The sequence below is a fragment of the Culex quinquefasciatus genome, chromosome 2 (assembly GCF_015732765.1).
Source record: "Culex quinquefasciatus strain JHB chromosome 2, VPISU_Cqui_1.0_pri_paternal, whole genome shotgun sequence".
NCBI lineage: Eukaryota > Metazoa > Arthropoda > Insecta > Diptera > Culicidae > Culex > Culex quinquefasciatus.
In genome coordinates, this window is record NC_051862.1 from 41,602,867 (window position 1) to 41,623,733 (window position 20,867).

General features: G+C 33.6%; 1 protein-coding gene across 5 annotated transcripts in view; it reads right to left on the reverse strand.

Moving 5' to 3' along the window:
- The window catches only part of LOC6052726 (exostosin-1), a 402,218-nt gene that overhangs the window by 56,013 nt on the left and 325,338 nt on the right, over window positions 1-20,867 (reverse strand). For all 5 annotated transcript variants that reach the window (XM_038255001.1, XM_038254998.1, XM_038255000.1 and 2 more), the window contains exons 4-5: window positions 13,925-13,999; window positions 6,127-6,253 (exon numbers count right to left, since the gene is read on the reverse strand). In XM_038255001.1, coding sequence (XP_038110929.1) covers window positions 6,127-6,253; window positions 13,925-13,999 — 202 coding nt within the window. The remainder of the gene's footprint in view (window positions 1-6,126; window positions 6,254-13,924; window positions 14,000-20,867) is intronic.

Below are 20,867 nucleotides of genomic sequence, written 5' to 3' on the forward strand. Positions count from 1 at the left end.
TCACACATTTTAAAAGTTAAAACACATTTTTTTGAAAAAATAAACACTTTAAATTTTCCCAAAACTACGCATTTAAAAAAATGCGATTGTTTGATACCCTACATAAAAACTGGAATTTGATCACTTTTCCAAACATACGTTTTTCTGTGAAAATTTTGAGTTTTTTTTTTTAAATCTAACGAGATGTATAAAAGCTTTTCCAGTCATTTTATACCCACCTTAAAAAACAAATATTATTATTTTTTAAAACAAGTAGTTTTTGAAAATTTGAAATATTTAAAAAAGTATGAAAATTGTCTATAAAATAGTGAAATTTTGAGTTTTTTTTTCAAAATTACGTAGTTTTGAGTATTAATGAAAAAAAATATTGATATCGAAAAGTTTGATTTTTTTTCGATCATCCTTTTTGTACAATTCTAAAATTTGGAGTATTTTCTCGAAAAAAAAGTAAAACGAAAAAGCTTAAAAGAAACTAAAAATGTTTTTTTTACTACTTGCTGTACTTTAGATTTGAAATTAACTACAATTTTATTTTCCAATGTGATTTTAATTGAAAAAGTAATTGTAATTTTATTGAAACGATATCCTGTTAGCTTACACTGTATGTCAGGCCGAGGAGGTAATGTGGATCTGTCTTTATGAATATATTTCATTTATATATTTTTTAAGCGACATAACTAGATAATCCTGACAAAAATCTTTGAAAATGTCTTAAATACAAAAAGCGACAACAAATAAAATGATTCCAATCAATGTAACATTTGAGATATATTTTTCATTTCATGTTTCATAAAAACAAATTCACAAATTATCTTTACTAATAATTTGTTCTATTCTGAGAATAATTAAATATGATATTTTTTTCTAATATAATATTATAAATGTACGAAAATTTAGTATCCAATCTTTTGAAATATATTAAATAAAATAGAAAATATTTAAAGCGATAGACATTCTGCCGATCTGCACACTTAAATTTTAATAATTTTTCCTAATAAGCCAAATTAATGCTGATAGGGGAAATATACCCATTTTAATCACACTAAGCAATTCGACCAATTCTCATCACTTTTGCCGTTTTCCGCTATTAAAACAACATTTTCAGATGTATCAACAATGAAGAGTTGCTTGTTTACTTTGATTTGAGCTATTTATTTCTTTAGAACAGTCGAAAACACTTTATTTAAGCTGTAATTCATGATCAAAGTGCTGATAGGCCGATAATAGAAATAGGCTGAGAAAGGGTATAGTTCCCCTATATGCCGAACAACAATTTTAATGCTTTAAATTTTTTTTATAGATTACTATGTATTCAACTGTTTATCTATTTCCACAACCAAATCTGAAATTCCCGACAAAAAATTGTTTTTTTTTTTAATTCGGGAATTCCCGAGACAAATTATAAAAAATCCCAGAATTCGGGATTTTCCAGTTTTGTAAAAATCCCCGAAATTTTGTCCCGGGAATTCCCGGGATGGAAGTGTTATACTGAAGTTTGACTGGTCATAAACTACGAAGATTGCATTGAATATGCCCAATTCTCTTAAAAAGCTTGATGTATTTTGAAAATCGACATTTTTTGAAGATTTAGGAAGCAGAACTATGAAATACTTTTCTTGATTGAAACATGGTATATCCGCAATCTGTCAAATTAAACAGCTGTTTAGTTGACTCATGTTTCGCACATTCAACGTTTACTTACATCAGTTTTAGTTTTAGGATTTTGGATGACAAACAGGTTGCAAGGACATTTTATAGATCTTTTACCGTTGCCGACGAGTCGTGGTTGACTTTTCATAGAATGTAAAAATATGTCCAGAATATCCCGATCAACGTTGACAAAGACCACGTCATTGTTTCCAGATCTGTTCGTTACCTGCTCCACAAAATGGTTGATGTCTTCAGAGCCAGCTAGAAAAATAGCAACAAAGAACACTAGAATCGTTACCAGCTGCATTGTGGTCAGCAATAGTATTGACCAAAAAGTGGCACTCTTTATAAGTATTTTATACTAATCGATTCAATTTCATCTTTTAATTGCATGTGAAACTATTTCAATTAAACTTCTGAACATATTTTAATTGGGTTTCAAACATTTTTTTAAATTATCATCAAAGATTTTTCATACAGCTATCCCACGTCAAACGGTTAAGCACGGCGGCGCAGTGCTCAACTGAAGCACAGTTGCAATTATAATTACATGAAAATTTTCGCAAAAAATACGTATTTTCCCTGTATTTTTGAAATGCAATGTTTTTCAAAAAATACTCAAAAATATTGCTTTTGGAATATGGGTGTCAAATGATTGGGATTTTTTCATACACTTTGAAAGTTACAACACACATTTTTTTTAAATACTTGAAATTTTCACAAATGTACGTATTTTCGTAAAAAAAAAACTACAAATTTAAGCTTGGAAGACGACATTCGAAGAAAAATGACAACTGGTAGTATCAAGTTTAAGTTAAGGTTTAAGTTTTTGGCAATATGGGTATCAAATGATCGGGATTTTTTCATACATTTCATTTGTTTTTATTTATTTTTTTGAAAATACTCAAAATCGCCACAAAACAACATATTTAAAAAAAACTCAAGATTTCAGTTTTTAAAATTTGGATTTTAAATGATCAGGATTTTTGTGTTCATTTCGAAAATAATAATATTTTTTTGTATTTAGGTATTTTCGAAAAAATACCAAAAATTTATGTTTTTACAATATTTCACACATTTTAAAAGTTAAAACACATTTTTTTGAAAAAATAAACACTTTAAATTTTCCCAAAACTACGCATTTAAAAAAATGCGATTGTTTGATACCCTACATAAAAACTGGAATTTGATCACTTTTCCAAACATACGTTTTTCTGTGAAAATTTTGAGTTTTTTTTTTAAATCTAACGAGATGTATAAAAGCTTTTCCAGTCATTTTATACCCACCTTAAAAAAACAAATATTATTATTTTTTTAAAACAAGTAGTTTTTTGAAAATTTGAAATATTTAAAAAAAAAGTATGAAAATTGTCTATAAAATAGTGAAATTTTGAGTTTTTTTTTCAAAATTACGTAGTTTTGAGTATTAATGAAAAAAAATATTGATATCGAAAAGTTTGATTTTTTTTCGATCATCCTTTTTGTACAATTCTAAAATTTGGAGTATTTTCTCGAAAAAAAGTAAAACGAAAAAGCTTAAAAGAAACTAAAAATGTTTTTTACTACTTGCTGTACTTTAGATTTGAAATTAACTACAATTTTATTTTCCAATGTGATTTTAATTGAAAAAGTAATTGTAATTTTATTGAAACGATATCCTGTTAGCTTACACTGTATGTCAGGCCGAGGAGGTAATGTGGATCTGTCTTTATGAATATATTTCATTTATATATTTTTTAAGCGACATAACTAGATAATCCTGACAAAAATCTTTGAAAATGTCTTAAATACAAAAAGCGACAACAAATAAAATGATTCCAATCAATGTAACATTTGAGATATATTTTTCATTTCATGTTTCATAAAAACAAATTCACAAATTATCTTTACTAATAATTTGTTCTATTCTGAGAATAATTAAATATGATATTTTTTTTTCTAATATAATATTATAAATGTACGAAAATTTAGTATCCAATCTTTTTGAAATATATTAAATAAAATAGAAAATATTTAAAGCGATAGACATTCTGCCGATCTGCACACTTAAATTTTAATAATTTTTCCTAATAAGCCAAATTAATGCTGATAGGGGAAATATACCCATTTTAATCACACTAAGCAATTCGACCAATTCTCATCACTTTTGCCGTTTTCCGCTATTAAAACAACATTTTCAGATGTATCAACAATGAAGAGTTGCTTGTTTACTTTGATTTGAGCTATTTATTTCTTTAGAACAGTCGAAAACACTTTATTTAAGCTGTAATTCATGATCAAAGTGCTGATAGGCCGATAATAGAAATAGGCTGAGAAAGGGTATAGTTCCCCTATATGCCGAACAACAATTTTAATGCTTTAAATTTTTTTTTATAGATTACTATGTATTCAACTGTTTATCTATTTCCACAACCAAATCTGAAATTCCCGACAAAAAATTGTTTTTTTTTTTAATTCGGGAATTCCCGAGACAAATTATAAAAAATCCCAGAATTCGGGATTTTCCAGTTTTGTAAAAATCCCCGAAATTTTGTCCCGGGAATTCCCGGGATGGACGCACTAAATATGTGAATATAATTTATCTGTTTCAAGAACAAAATAGTGTGAATATTAAAATTTACTTTTCTCACACAGAAAACTCTTTATTCAATTTCACAACATTTAGACCAGGCAAGCATAACATCGATCAACGTTTCTTGCACATTTCAACAAGAAAACGTATCATGCTAATTACCACTCCAATCCCAAGTAGTATCCAAAGCGTTTCAAAATCTTCGAAATCGATTGGATACTCGTTTTGTCTTAAAAAGGTAAGAAAACGACCCTCTTTGGTGGTGTACTGGTCGTAGATCTTGCGCCATATTCCGGACTCAAATACCTGCCTCATGTAGCGCTCGAAAATCTTCCGAATCGGATGATTCTTTGCAAATCCATAGCAACTGGCATACGGTCCGAGACGCTCCTTAAGGATGATGATCAGCTTGTCATTTGTACGGGTGTTGAAATTTTGCCTACTATGCTCGAAAAACTCTGCAACTTTACAAAACCGGATCATTGCGTATTTCCCTAGGAAATGTGTTTTCGTCTTATTGACTATAATATGTATGACCGCTTCAGGATAATCTTCAAGTATTCCTTTCTCTTCGGGGTAAATTGCGAATTTTTCCTTTCGATGAATCAATTCGGCAACGGTTTCTGGATCCGGAAAATACTTCAAGTCGGTAAGAAATTGAATTATTTTTGCTAAATAACTTTCCGCTAGAACAAATTTCCAAAAAATGTACGCTAGTACAAGCAACTTAACATTTACGTATCTGCGCATTATCATTCTTATGGCAGCAAGCACTACGATAAGGATCCATAGATTTGTCTCAAAAGGTTTAATTAATCGAAGAAATCGCATCCGACGATGTCGCTTTGGCACTATAATGCACAAATGATCCCATTCGGGAAGATACGCTCTGTCCAAAATTGTCTTTATGCCGGTACGAGATCGAAACAAACTCAAGTCGAAAGATGTTCTCCTTTGGGAATATCCAAAAGCAAATGAAATGTTGTCTTCGATGTATCCTCCCTCGCCATATTCTACCGTTGCAGATTGATATTCGCTGATAATATCCAACAACTGTTTGTCGAATCCCTCGAATTGATCTTGCTCAACGTAGAAATATGGAGCCAAAACTCTTCGAAGGACTTGATATCTATAACCTTGAAACATGGCACTTTTGTCAGCGAATAGATGGTCGACAGCATCTTGAGTTGTGAGCGCTTTTTGGAATGAAAAGAATTCAAGATATGAGCTGGTCCGTCCATAAATTACGAAGATGGCGTTTGCTATTCCAAGATTTTGAAGAGATCGTGACGAATCTCGATGATCATCTAAGACATTTTTGGATTCATCCAAAATGATTATGAAATATCCGTCATGGTTAAAGCACGGTGTATTGGAAAACTGAGAATAATTAACTAATTTAGAAACAAGCAAATCCCGATGATCTCAAATACTAACTTCAGTTCTTAAATTCCGTTTGTAGATTATGAACAGTGAACATCGTCTCGTCGCTTTACCTTTCTCTGGATTGATCAAACGAATTTCAAATAAATTCTTCGAAGATTGCAAAACACTTTCCAGAATATCCGAGTTTAGTCCGACAAAGGCCACGTCATTGCCCTCTGATCTGCTCAATACCTGCTGGAAAAAGCTCTGAAAGTCCGCAGAGACAACTGAAATGCAGAGCACCAAAAATGATACCGACTCCATCGCGAACTGAAAAGTAAGTGATGATAGGCCCTGGTGATGCTTACTAGCAATGAGCTAATGGACTAATTGTTCTCTAAATGTAATGTTTGCTGCAATTTCTTTTCAATTAAAACAAAACCTTAAATACACAATGTAAAATGTTTCGTTTTTCCTGGGCCTTCCATTTAAAGACAAAAAAAGTAAAATTACTGCAAACCAGTACAAAAAGTGCTTACCTGCAATAACAGTCTTTCATCGGCCCAGATCGCTGCCTGCTTCCAGTCGATTTTCGACTGGAACGGCAACACCCACGAGTTGGACAGCAGCACCGGGATGCAACCGGCCTGGAGCGCTTCGAGGAACCTGTGTAACGAGGGAAAAAGAAAAGAAAAGTGGATGATAAGCAATAGGGGAACACTGAAAAAAAAAAATGGTTGAGGGAGTCATTTATTTTTAATTGATTTTAAAAATGTTATTTCTAGTGTAATAACATATTTTTTATTGCACATTTTTCGATTTTTTTTTCCTATAGTCATTTTGGCTTTGATTTGAATGGCATAAAAAATGACACTTTTTCGATATTAAAATAAACATATTTTTGAAAATTGTTTATAACTCTAGTACCTGATATTGAGTTATTCAAAAATTTGTCTCGAAAGCCTCTACTAACTAAAGACTTCTTTTTTGGAAACGGTTAAAGTTGATAAAGAAAATCAAAGGTCGATTAATGATCAAAATTTTCCAAATCGATCATGGATTTATTTTTTGATGCTTGTAATACTTAAAGATTGTTCGGAATATTTTTATTTTTTTGTGAAGTTTCACACAAAATTGTCGTTTGGAAAATGACTAAAAACACTCTTGTTAAAATTATATTTTTTTCACAATTTCCACAGTGTCCCTTTCCACGGACATGATACCGTTGCTGCACCTTGAAGCAGAAGCAAAATAAAAGAGACAGCAACGGTTGACAATACCCCGAGGAAGAGTTTCACAAGAAGACAAAAAAAAAAAAAATAACCAAAAAAGTACGGGCTGTTTGTGTGTGTGGGCCAACAACAGCGCTGCAGTGGCATCGACAGATGGCTCGGAAAAGCGTTTTTCACACTGCGCTCTGGAAACGGAGCGGGGAAAAGGGAAATTTCGCTCCAGGGAGGGAAAAACGGTTTCCCCCCGTTCTTTTTGGGGCTCTGGTTGTTGGTTTTGCCTGCCGTGTATCGGATTTCGGCACGGTTTTGGCTTGAGGGCGATTGTTTTTTTTTGTTGCTTGAGCTTTTCTCTCTCTTTTTCGCTTTTTATCTTTTATTATAATGTCAGTGCGGTGATAGATGACTTGGAGCCGGGTTAGGGGGTGAACACAGGTGAGATTGAGCGCGAAAGTGTGGTAGTCGGGAAAGATTTGGAGCTTTATGTGTGAGGAAGGAGATTCAAGAGTGATATTTTTGAATGACCTCTCTTAAATTGTTTGGAGTAACTTGATCCTTGAACAGCGTTTGTAACAATAATGATAAAAAATGGGTTTAATTTTACCAAAATGTAGATTTTTTTTAGCTCCGATCATTTCTTATAAAAACTCAAATATGAATACTTGATTCAATTTTAAACCGGGTTAAAGTTGTTCACAATTAGTGTACAAAATACATTTAAAAAAGAACCAAACTGCAGTAAGTCACATTCTTCAATGAGACTTCTAGAGAGACTTTAAACATAAATGTTTGTACTTCAAGACATATGGGCAATTCTCCTCAAATTCCGGAAATGGGCTCTTTTTGATTTTTTTTATTAGGCTCAAACTTTGACAAAAGAAGCCATTTTGTGTCATTGTTTTACCAATACCAATCTCCATACAAAAATGGTAGAGTAATTCGGGGTGACTTTGATAGGATTTCAACTTGAGCATGAGCAGCAGAGCAGCATGAGCATGGTTGACTGCCAATGAGCTGCTACTCCGTTATTGACGGATCAGCTGAAGTTACACAATGAACCAACAGATGATTAGTGGGAGCTAATCATCCTCCCTGTATAACCCCTGAAGATCTCTGCTTCAAGTCAATACCGGCGCCCCCCCAAGGAGATGCAGTTCAACAAAGGTAGGAATGTTAGTCCGATAGTTGAAGTTGCAGACTCATCAGACACAGAGTTTGTCGCTCTATACCTGTTGACACCGCATGAGACCGTTGAATCCACAGCATCTCCTTCAAGCATCACGGGAAGTGGGGAATTGTGTTAGTAGGGGAAGGAAAGGGAAGGTCAGGATTCATCTTGGTAGATGATATGACCAGAAAGTGAAACATAATCGTTGCCTTCCGAGCTACGACGCTATAAGAAGGACTTTTCACATCTTACCGCCGGCGTGCCATCCGAGCAACGATGCTATGGGAAGGACTTTCAAAATTAAATGTTATTGTATTTATCGATTTATTCGGCGACGTGCAATTTTAAATAGATCAGGAAACATAATCGTTGCCTTCCGAGCTACGACGCTATGAGAAGGACTTATCAATTCCTCAATCGCGATTTTTCACTTCTACCGCCGTCGTGCCATCCGAGCAACGATGCTATGGGAAGGGCTTCCAAAACTAAATGAAAGTGAATATACACACGACGACGTGAATCCCTTTTTCAATGAAATCCAGAAATCTCCTCCACTTTCTCGCGGATTCTCGCGCGCGACGTCACACACCGATCCCCCCGACGAACACCACACGACTGATGGCCCAACTTCTAAGGCCTCGACGCGAACTTCTTTTCAATGAATTCCAGAAATCTTTACAACTTTCTCGCGGATTCTCGCTCGTCGGGTCACACACTGATCCCCCCGACGAACACCACACGACTGATGGCCCAACTTCCAAGGCCTCAACGCGAACTTCTTTTCAATGATTCCAGAATCTTCCACCACTTTCTCGCGGATTCTCGCGCGCGACGTCACACACCGATCCCCCCGACGAACACCACACGACTGATGGCCCAACTTCCAAGGCCTCGACGCGAACTGTTTTTGGAATATTTTCCAACAGGTAAGGTTTTTCTCAAGATTATTATTTTTGAAACATGTACTGAGGTAGGCCACACAAAGTTAATGCACCATTTTTGAAAAAAAAAAACAAGTTTTTGAATTACGTTTAAACAAATAGTTACGTTGAAAATTCTTAGTTTGAATTCCGGGGTGACTTTGATTTTCTTATTAAAATCATATTTAAGATGTTCAATCTTTATTTTTACGTCAAATGTACCATCGCTTAAGTTGCTGATATAGTTTTTTAAGAAAAAACAAAATCAATTTTTATATTTAGTTAACAAAGTTCAAAAGCTTTTTAACAAAATACATATAAATTTGAGGTAAAATTATTAAAAAGTCGGAATTTGACCTGAAATTTGTTAGAACTAGCTTTGTTTATAAAACTATCGATTTATATTGCATTTTATACTGAATTCGAAGCACGAATCACAAGTTTTTATGAAATTTGTTCAACTAAAATTGTCTATACATTTGGAGTTTTTTTTTATTGTGTGTCAAAAACACATTATTTATTATTTACAAACATATTTAACCTTCTCCTAGTGGAAAATTGTCCAAAGAATCAGAAAATGCATTCCGTTTTCCGATTCAAAATCATGTTCATTGAGAAAATCATGATACTTAGAGAAGTTCAAAATAATGACTATCATCAACATTTCCTTAACTATAGTTAACTAACTTCTTAACCTTTTCAAAATTTTATGAAAACTTCTTCTTGAGGTACTTCGAACACTTCTCTACCATGGTCAGTATGATTCTAAACAATTCCGTACGTATTTTGATTGTACTCTTCATTTTGCGGAAAAATCGGCCCGGCTATCAAAGTCACCCCGTTTTACAGTAGAGCAGTTCTCTAGGATTTCGGTCATTCGATTTTTTTTGTATTTTTTAATCCGACTGAAACTTTTTTGGTGCCTTCGGTATGCCCAAAGAAGCCATTTTGCATCATTAGTTTGTCCATATAATTTTCCATACAAATTCGGCAGCTGTCCATACAAAAATGATGTATGAAAATTCAAAAATCTGTATCTTTTGAAGGAATTTTTGATCGATTTGGTGTCTTCGGCAAAGTTGTAGGTATGGATACGGACTACACTGGAAAAAATAATACACGGTAAAAAAATTTGGTGATTTTTTATTTAACTTTTATCACTAAAACTTGATTTACAAAAAACACTATTTTTAATTTTTTTATTTTTGATATGTTTTAGAAGGCATAAAATGCCAACTTTTCAGAAATTTCAGGTTGTGCAAAAATCACTGACCGAGTTATGAATTTTTAATCAATACTGATTTTTCAAAAATCGAAATTTTGGTCGTAAAATTTTCAACTTCATTTTCGATGTAAAATCAAATTTGCAATCAAAAGTACTGTACTGAAATTTTGATAAAGTGCACCGTTTTCAAGTTATAGCCATATTTAAGTGACTTTTTGAAAATAGTCGCAGTTTTCATTTTTAAATTAGTGCACATGTTTGCCCAGTTTTGAAAAAATATTTTTGAAAAGCTGAGAAAATTCTCTATATTTTGCTTATTTGGACTTTGTTGATACGACCTTTAGTTGCTGAGATATTGCAATGCAAAGGTTTAAAAACAGGAAAATTGATGTTTTCTAAGTTTCACCCAAACAACCCACCATTTTCTATCGTCAATATCTCAGCAACTAATGGTCCGATTTTCAATGTTAATATATGAAACATTTGTGAAATTTTCCGATCTCTTCGAAAAAATATTTTTGGAATTTTCAAATCAAGACTAACATTTCACAAAGGCCAAACATTCAATATTACGCCCTTTTAAAATGTTTGTCTTGATTTGAAAATTCCAAAAATATTTTTTTCGAAAAGATCGGAAAATTTCACAATTGTTTCATATATTAACATTGAAAATCGGACCATTAGTTGCTGAGATATTGACGATAGAAAATGGTGGGTTGTTTGGGTGAAACTTAGAAAACATCAATTTTCCTGTTTTTAAACCTTTGCATTGCAATATCTCAGCAACTAAAGGTCGTATCAACAAAGTCCAAATAAGCAAAATATAGAGAATTTTCTCAGCTTTTCAAAATATTTTTTCAAAACTGGGCAAACATGTGCACTAATTTAAAAATGAAAAACTGCGACTATTTTCAAAAAGTCACTTAAATATGGCTATAACTTGAAAACGGTGCACTTTATCAAAATTTCAGTAAAGTACTTTTGATTGCAAATTTGATTTTACATCGAAAAATGAAGTTGAAAAATTTTACGACCAAAATTTCGATTTTTGAAAAATCAGTATTGATTAAAAATTCATAACTCGGTCAGTGATTTTTGCACAACCTGAAATTTCTGAAAAGTTGGCATTTTATGTCTTCTAAAACATATCAAAAAATAAAAAAAATTAAAAATAGTGTTTTTTTGTAAATCAAGTTTTAGTGATAAAAAGTTAAATAAAAAAATCACCAAATTTTTTTTTACCGTGTATTATTTTTTCCAGTGTAGTCCGTATCCATACCTACAACTTTGCCGAAGAACTTTGCCGAAGACACCAAATCGATCAAAAAATTCCTTCAAAAGATACAGATTTTTGAATTTTCATACATCATTTTTGTATGGACAGCTGCCGAATTTGTATGGAAAATTATATGGACAAACTAATGATGCAAAATGGCTTCTTTGGGCATACCGAAGGCACCAAAAAAGTTTCAGCCGGATTAAAAAATACAAAAATTAAAATTGAAGAAAAAAGACCGATTTCGTAGAGAATTGCTCAGTACGTAAATATTCGAAAATCTGAATCTTTTGAAGGAATTTACTGATCGACTTGAATGACTTGGTCTCCAGCAAGGCTGTCGTAAATTTTAATTCACAGACTTTTTGAATTAATATTTTTTAATGAAAAATCTATTACCAAACGTTCGTATTTTGAATTTTTGAAACTTATTGATATGTTAGAGGACCGCAACTTTTGAGTCGATAGTTAGATACCAAAATGTTTGTTACAAAAATCTGGGTGCAAAAGCCTTGGTTGATGTGCACCGTTAAGTTTCAGAAAATTTCCTCAAAATCCGTATAAGAAACATTGAAGATTTGACCTCTAGTTGGTGAGATTCAGTGGATAAAAGTAAAAAACAAACAGGAAAATTGAAATTTTTTGAGTCTCACCCAATTTATAATCTCAGGAATCGAGACTTACATGTCATAAGTGCATAATATTGCATATTTGGCCTTTTTAGAATATTAGTCTCGGTTTCAAAATTCTCAAAATATTTTTTTCGTAAGGATCAGAAAATTTCACAAATGTTTTGTTCATTGGACCATATTTGCTGCGTTATTGGCATTAGATTTTAAATGTTTCTTAGACCACTTTTTGGAAAATTCTCTGAACCATTAAAAAAATTAGAAATGGACACTCATGGGCACCTTATTAACATTTCTTTAAAGTAATTTTGTATCGCAGATTCGATTTTACTTAATTAGCAGTAAACAAATTATTTGGATAAGATTTCATTTTTTTCAAAAACACATTTTTCCAAATAAAATAATTTTCGATTGAAAATTCGATTTTACTTAACCTGTTTGACTAAGATTTATATATAAAATCCTAACGTGGAAGCAAACTTTTTGGGCGTACTTCTATATGGCTCAAAAAAAATGCGTGTTTTTGCTTCCTAAATTATTATAATCAATAAATAAACAAAAAACAAGATTTGGGAAACTATTTTTTGGCAGATTTTTTTTAACTGTTACTATTTATTCGTCCATAGTCCTTATCTATACCCAAAACTTTGCCGAAGATACCAAATCATTTAGGAAATTTCTTCGAGAGATACAGTTTTTCGAATATTTGCGTCCCACTTTTGTATGGACAGTTCACACTGGACCACTGTGAACTCGCAACATTTAGTGGAAAATTGATTTTCTGAAAAAAAATTGACGTTTTGTTGATTTGGTGTCTCCAGAAGAGTTGTTGCAAATGAAAAGGGGAAACTTTTGGTTTGGTTGAAAATTAGGGTACATGGTAAGGTTTTTTTTTGAAAATCTAACTTTCAGGAATATTTTTGGATTTTTTTTTCGTCTTTTAAAAATTGTTGGGCTTGCTAATTCAAGTAACTTTGTCGAAGACACTAATATTAGATCTCGTAATCTCGTAATCATAGTAAAATTGTCCACATATATGTTTTTTCATGTAATTGTCCCTGAATTGTCACGTTCAAAAAACAGATTTTGAAGGTTTGCTCAGATGCTTTCTATAAATTTGATCATAGAAGGCGTAGATTACGAGATAAAATTTTGGTGTCTTCGACAAAGTTGCTTGAATTGGCAAGCCCAACAAGACGAAAAAAATCCCAAAAATATTTCTGTAAGTTAGATTTTCAAAATCACTCTAATTGTGAACCACCCTAATTTTCAACCAATCGAAAAGTTGCCCCTTTCCATTTGCAACAACTCTTCTCAAGACACCAAAGCTCCAAAACGTCACCATTTTTCGGAAAATTTCTTTTTCCACTTAATTTTGCGATCTGGACCACTGTGTAGTTGCCACAATGGTATGAAGACTTGTATAGTTGAACCAACGACAAAAAACGGCATCTTTGGTCATAGTGAAGGCCCCCACAAAGCTCGAGCCAAATAGAATTAAAAAAAAAATAATTTGATTCCCAAACGTAATTAGGTTATACGAAAACCAGGGGAATTTTATTCAAAAAAATAAATTAATAATAATACAAAAAATGTGATTATCCACAGAAAACAAAATTCGCAAAATTTTCTTCCCATTGTATGGCAAGTTAATCTTTCCCACCATCGGCCCTTCCGGCAACGCTGCCCCCCGCACTGCTGCTGGTCATCAAAAATTCATGAAATATCACATAATTTCGCAAAGCTCGAGACAACGGCCGGTGTGCTGCGAAAAGGACATCCCCGGTCCGGTTCCGCTGTCAGTGGGTGGGGTGAGGGGGGATACCCAACCAGGTGGGAACAGCAGGAAGGAAAAAGGCAGCAAAAAAAGGGACGGAAGCAAATATTTACCTAAACGATCCTAGACGACGTCCTCTCGGCACAAGGCAAAATGTTGAATTTTGTAATAAAGTCTCGTAGTCGTATCTGCAAAAAAAAGTGTAGAAGAAGAACAAGAAAAACGTTATTAGTAACTGTGTGTGAGTGGGTCTTGGCTGGAGCAGCCACCGCGGGAAAATGGGAAAATTTTGAACCTGGAAAAATGAAGCGATTAAATTAATGAAAAACACGCCACCACTCGGCCGGGAGTTTTCGTTTTTTTTTCGGGGGGGCTGTCTTCTCCAGTGGCCTACCCACCATCGGGTAGAAGGTACATGAAAGAGTAATTCCTCGTGGTAGTAGCAGCAAAAAAACAGTCCTTTTAAGTGGATCTTTCCACAATGACGCGTAATAAAATTATGAGATTAAATTTGAGCTTTGCTGGGGATTTTTCGAGGCTGTTTTCTTTGGAGATGTTTGAGGAGGGGCAATTTAGAGCTAGGTTTGTTTTTCTTGGTGAAATGAAACTGTTCGCAATTTGAAATGATTTGTTGACGATTTTCAAGCGGATTTAATTTTTGTTTATGTTTTATTGGGATAAGAAGATAATGAAATAAAATAAACCAGAACAAGTTCTTTACAGCGGGTAGGTCAAAATTCGTTAATAGTTCCTATGTTGATATTTTTGATAGCGAGATCATGAGTGAATAAGCCAAACATTCAGAACGCTTCCAATTTTTTTACTTCATGTGTCAATCTCAGAATAATAATACGTCAAATGTAGTTTGATGGATTTATTTATTTTTAAAGTTTCTTAAAATGTGCCATCAAATCTTGAGCCAGCTTTAATCTCGACCTTGCTTTGAGGTTATTCTTATTAAAAGTTGATTTTAAAAAATAAACTTATTTTATGTTTGGTTCTGTTTGCAATTTTGATAAGTACTCAATCTCAAAATCTGACAACATTACATTATAAATCTTGAAAGCCTAAGCCCGAAATTTCAGCCAAATTGATCCGTCTAATCACGAGATATTACTCGTTCATTGTAGTATATTTTTGTGAAAACCACTCAGCAAGTATTACATTTTGCATCGCACAAGGGAAAGAATTGTCTGCCGATCGCTCCAATCATGAAATATCTCATCGAAATCATAGACAAGAAAAAATTGCAATATATTTAGGATTGGATTGACTTTTGTTTGCAATAAATTTACTTTCAACAGTGGAGAAAATATTAATAATTAAACACTATAAAAATGTTGCAAATATTTGTTAAAAAATCACCTCTCCTTAAAAAAAAAGTCCAAAAAAATTATAAGCAAAAATTCAAAGAACTAAAAAAAAATGGAGGGTACTCAAAAGTAGACAAGTTCTGCACTGTTTTAAAAATATTATGATTTAATACTCAAATATTCACAAAATGCTCTTTAGTTTAATACTGAAAAATATATAATTTGCATTATGGGCGTCATAAAACGATATTTTTTGATGGATGATAGTCATGTTTTATATTTTTTTTTTGTTAAATTCTATTTTTTTACAAAATGACGTTTTTCATACTCAACATTCTGTAATGTGGGTACCAAACGACGGAAAACTCGTTACAGATTTACATTGTTTTGGAATTTGAGTGTAGAATACTCAAATTTTCACAAATTGTAAAAAATACTTTTGGTAAAAATTGGCATCCATATTAACGACCCCCGGGTCTTTTGTTGGGTCTCGTGGCGCAGGGGTAGCGGCTTCGGCTGCCGATCCCGATGATGCTATGAGACGCGGGTTCGATTCCCGCCTTATCCACTGAGCTTCTATCGGATGGTGAAGTAAAACGTCGGTCCCGGTTTCTCCTGTCTCGTCAGAGGCGCTGGAGCAGAAATCCCACGTTAGAGGAAGGCCATGCCCCGGGGGGCGTAGTGCCAATAGTTTCGTTTTTTTTCGGGTCTTTTGTGGTCTCTATTGCAAGTTTCTGCTCGAACCTAGGAGTCCGAAGGCTTGAATGGGGAGAGCACCCAAACCTCTTTTACTCCAAGGAACCTTCCACCCAGGGTTACCAGGTCAATATTTGAAAAATCTGGCCAATAACCGATTAAAAATCTGGAAAAATCTGGCAGACGATAATCGAAAAATCTTGGATGGAGGGTGGATCTGAATTCATTAATAAAAAATATAATTCAGATGGTTTAATTGATTTTATGTTTCAAAAATTTTTAATTTAACTTTCCTTTAAAAAAACACTTTTAAATTTATTTGATCTTCACTAAATTCGTTCATTTTAATCAAGAAGTCTTTCAAAATTGGCATATAGTGAAAAATCTGGCAATATCTGGCACAGAAAAGGGTGAATCTTTATTCAGGTTGACACTTGAAAATTCTGGCATTCCCAGATTTATCTGGCAACCTGGCAACCCTGCTTCCACCCCAGTGTTTGAACTGACGACCTTTGGATTGCGAGTCCAACCGCCGCCAGCGATGCCACCGGAGTAGGCTTGGTTTGGTGTGTTGTTTGTACTTTTGGCATGGAAACGACTCCTACACCTGGAATGACTCAACGGCCTAACAACCAAGGCCGGGACCGACATTTTACTTCCTCATCCGATGGAAGGTTGCAGCAGATGGGAATCGAACCCAGAATCATCCGCTTACAAAGCGGACAGCGTAACCATTCGGCCACGCACTGCCACTGAGTATTTTAAGTGTAAGGTTAATTGTGAGAATTGAGTTTAAAACAATACAAATTTAATGCACATTTTATAAGTTATTTGTTCAACATGGATTATTTTTTAACAAGACTTTTTTCTTCAAAAAAATTATCAGGTATGGATTTTTTCATCTAACTGAATTCAAAGAAAGGAATCTTTAAAAAGTTATCGCAAAGTTTTGAAATTGATTTTAGATTATTTCTCATCCTATTTATATTTCTCCCATTATTTAGGATATTTTGAGTTGCTTTTGTTCTACGAAACAATTAAACTATCCATTTTATGGTATGTTGCACAGTAAAAGAAATCATGGTAAAATAACATCTAAAAGGGGTACATCTTTTATGTCAGAAAAACAGCTTTAATATTAATTTTAATAATGTGTAAATTTACATCTGGCAGACGCTAGGAAAAAATATCTGTGATCCCAAAATAAAAACCAAACTGGTGATAGGGGAAATATACCCTTTCTAATCAAACACCTTTCTTCGTCATATGGAGAGTTTGATGCTCGATTGAAGCTCCAAAAATACTATTTAGGCTATAAACTTACCAGCAACAGCACTCAAATTTATGCCATTTATTGGCCAAAAAGATCAAATTTAATGCACTTTTGATCATAATTTCTATTTTGCGAGACCATTTCTCATTATTTTAGTGGCACACACATCCACACGCAAGATTAGAGGTTAACTGCTTAACGAAAGTCGCCATCAATATCTTTTCACTTGCGCTAACGATTTCAAAGCGCTTAAGATATAAAATTGCTTCCAACTACTGGCAACATGTTCTTTAGACCATTACTTAGTCACTCACTTGAAAAATAATCCCGAAAAATGTAAATAATTAGCAAGCACCATCAAAATAACAAACGCGCTAAGTCTTCTGACGTTTGAATTTTGAATACCCATTCCAATCGAAGGCCGAAGAAAACCGAGCGAGGAGCGAAGGCAAATAAAGAACAAAGGGTGGGCACCAACACCACCAACATGCTGGTGCAGCGCCTGTTAGAGTGAGCAAGTGCTGCTAGGAAACTTTCGCTATAAATGCTACTTTTCGTGAGTGTTCGCTTAAAATTTCATCAATTTTGGCAGCACTAAGCAGACCGCTGGAAGAAAAAAAGAACTAAGCTGAAAATAGAAAAATTGGCGAGGCCCAATGCAGTCGACTGATTAGAATGAATTTTTGAAATATTTTTTTTATTTTTGTAAAAGGAATAGCATAACTTTATTAAAAGTGAAAATAAACAGAAATGTTCAGAAAAAGTTGCTCTACTCGTTGGTGTACTTGGTTTTAGTGAATTTCAAGGAACAATACAGATAATCCAGCATCATTCAAACACGACCGCTTAGTTCCCCTAGTTAGATCTAGCTTTTATGCGTGAGTATTGGAACTAAAAACAAAAGAGAAATTCTAGATTACTTTTCCAAAACAACCAATGTGCCATGGGTTTCCTATGTACGTACATAGGAACTTTTTTAAAAGTAAACGAGAACTTACCATAATCAAGTTAAAAGCTTTTTCAAAAAAAAAAAAAAAAATCATTTGGAAAACTCGGGCAAAGTTCCTAGCTCCAATGCTTTTCTCTATTTCCCCTGTTTAATGGTCATAGCCATTGGAAAAAAACCTTGTCGAAACAAAAAAAAAATCAATAAACACTATACTGATTCGAATGATCATAACTTATATTGATTTTAAACAATTTATTTTTATAGTTTGGAACAAGTGTTGAAGCATTCAATCAAAATTCAATTTATACGGTTATAACGTGGGGTTTCAAAATAAGGGTGAATTTCAATAAAGCTTTGAATAAAATTATATAAATTTTTCAATCATAATTCTCAAACCTCTATTTCATTTTATCACTACCGATCACCGTGTATTTTTTCCAAGGGACCATTCCAAACGACACCAAACAAGGCCCAACACACCCTTTCCATTTCAGAATATCCAGGATTATTCCCGTCCACCCAACCCGGTGCACTTCCGGCAGGCGTCGCGCTAAATTATGGCCGCTGATAAGGATCGCGGACGACGCGCCCTGCCCTGGCTGGTGTGGTGCCCATCAGCGTTTCTCATTAGTTTGAAAGTCACACCTGTTCCTGTCGTCCCTTGACTCATTGGTTCATTTTGTGAAGGTGATTTTCACGGTTTGCTTTAGAATTAAATCTTCGATTTTTTTTTATATTTTCATATAGTATTTATGACAGTCAAAAATACAATTTATTTTCATAGAAAATATGCTAAATGAAACTTTTCTGCTGCTTTTTGAAGGGTTGATTTTTTTTATTAAATCGTGAAAACGTGATTTTCATCAATTTCCAAGCAACACGATGATAAGTGGCAGCGATATCACGCCGCGTTTCGACCTTTTTACAAAATACACATTTCACTTGAAATACAGAAAGTCCCTTTTATCAAGAAACATGGCTGATAGATTGAGCAGCTTAATGGGGGAAAGGGTACACCTGCCGCCCATTCATTGCCGTGCTGGTCTGCGCGGAAATCTGTGTTATTCATATTTGCTCTTTAATGGGAGGGGGAGACCCATTCAGGACGCGGAAGCGTTGAATGGCTCCGGGCAAAACTTTATCCCCTTAACCGCGTGAAAAATAATCGTGTGAGCAATTTTTTAAACCATTGAAATAAAACGAGGGTAAGGTGACATTAGTTGGGCTTACCTTAGCTAATCTTAACTTTCAGCTTGCTTAAATTTGGTTTTTAAAAGCAAGAAACTATGAACAAAAAAGCACATTAATGTAACCTTACCCTCGTTCAAGTAGCTCGGAGAAAAAAACACCTTCATCCTTCGCCGTGCAAGTAGGAAACAATAAATTGCGAGGAATTTATGCTGCCGGGCTTACCGTAACTATTTATCAAACGAGCGCTTGCAAACTTATGCTTGCCCGGTGGCGGATTTAGGAGTGTTTGGTTGATTTTTTTTTGCATTCGCTAGTGTACACTTGGTTTTTTTTCTTTCCCTAGAATGTTGAGGGCTAGGTTTATGTACGGGCATAGCATTATGGGGCCTTCTGACATATTTACGCGGGACATCAGTTCAGGCGTTTTCCACTCAGGGATATTGAGATTAGGACGTTGGGCTTGAGAAGTGATTTGATTCCAAGTGTAAAGGTTCTTTCTGAAAAGCATTTCTCTTCGTTCTTCACAGTCAAGAATGTGTTAATTTGAAAGTTGCAAAATTTCAAGGTACACAGTAAAAAAAAATACATCTTTTATGTCAGAAAAAATGTGTAGTTTTACCTCTTTTCTGGTGTAATGTCACTTTTTCACTCTAAATTGAACTGAAATTACAACATAAAAGAGTTAATATTCAACCTTCCAAAATTACACTTTCCAAATTCATACAACAAATTTACTGTGTAGAATTGAACATAGTTTTTTTTAAAGATTTGAAGAGTGATTTTACTACAGCTCAATAGTTGGTACTGTTGGTCAACTGTAAATGACAAAAAGAAATAATGCGAAGGAGGTAAAATTTGCCTAGATCGAAACAAAAAAAAACAGGTAGATTTTTTTTCTGGGACCCCATTTTCTTTCTGAAAAATCCCAAAAATAACCTACAGCCCTACTAAAGAGGTAAAACTGATCGGAAAATTCCTCCTAAACATACGGATTTTGAAATATTTCCCTAGATTTTATGTATTGCTTCTTTGGACATAAGAAACCGATGAAAAAAAATGTTAACCAAATCTCGTGAATTGCTAGTAATAAAATAGAAATATTTAGTTTTTGCGAAAAAAATATTAAAAAAAGTCTTTTGTCTCCTTCTAAAAACAATTATTAACCACTAAGTATATTTTTTTTAACCAGGTCATTGCAAATTTTATTCCAATTTTAAGCCCCACCGCTTCCAAACTGTTTATTAAGTCTGAGGGTATTTCTAATGTCGATATCTCAGCAACTAATGGTCCGATTTTCAATGTTAGAACATAAAACATTCGTGAAATTTTCCGATATTTTCGAAAAAATATCTTGAAATATTTTAAATCAAGGCCAACATTTAAGAAGGGCCAAACATTGAATATTACGCCTATTTAAAATGCTATTCTTGATTAAATTTTTTTCAAAATATTTTTTTCGAAAAGATTGGAAAATTTTACAAATGTTTCATGTTTTAACATCGAAAATTGGACCATTAGTTGCTGAGATATCGACATTAGAAAATGGTGGGTTGTTTGTGTGAGACTTAGAAAATTTCAATTTTTTTGTTTCTTAATCTTTAAGCCGCTGTATCTCAGCAACCAGATGTCCAATC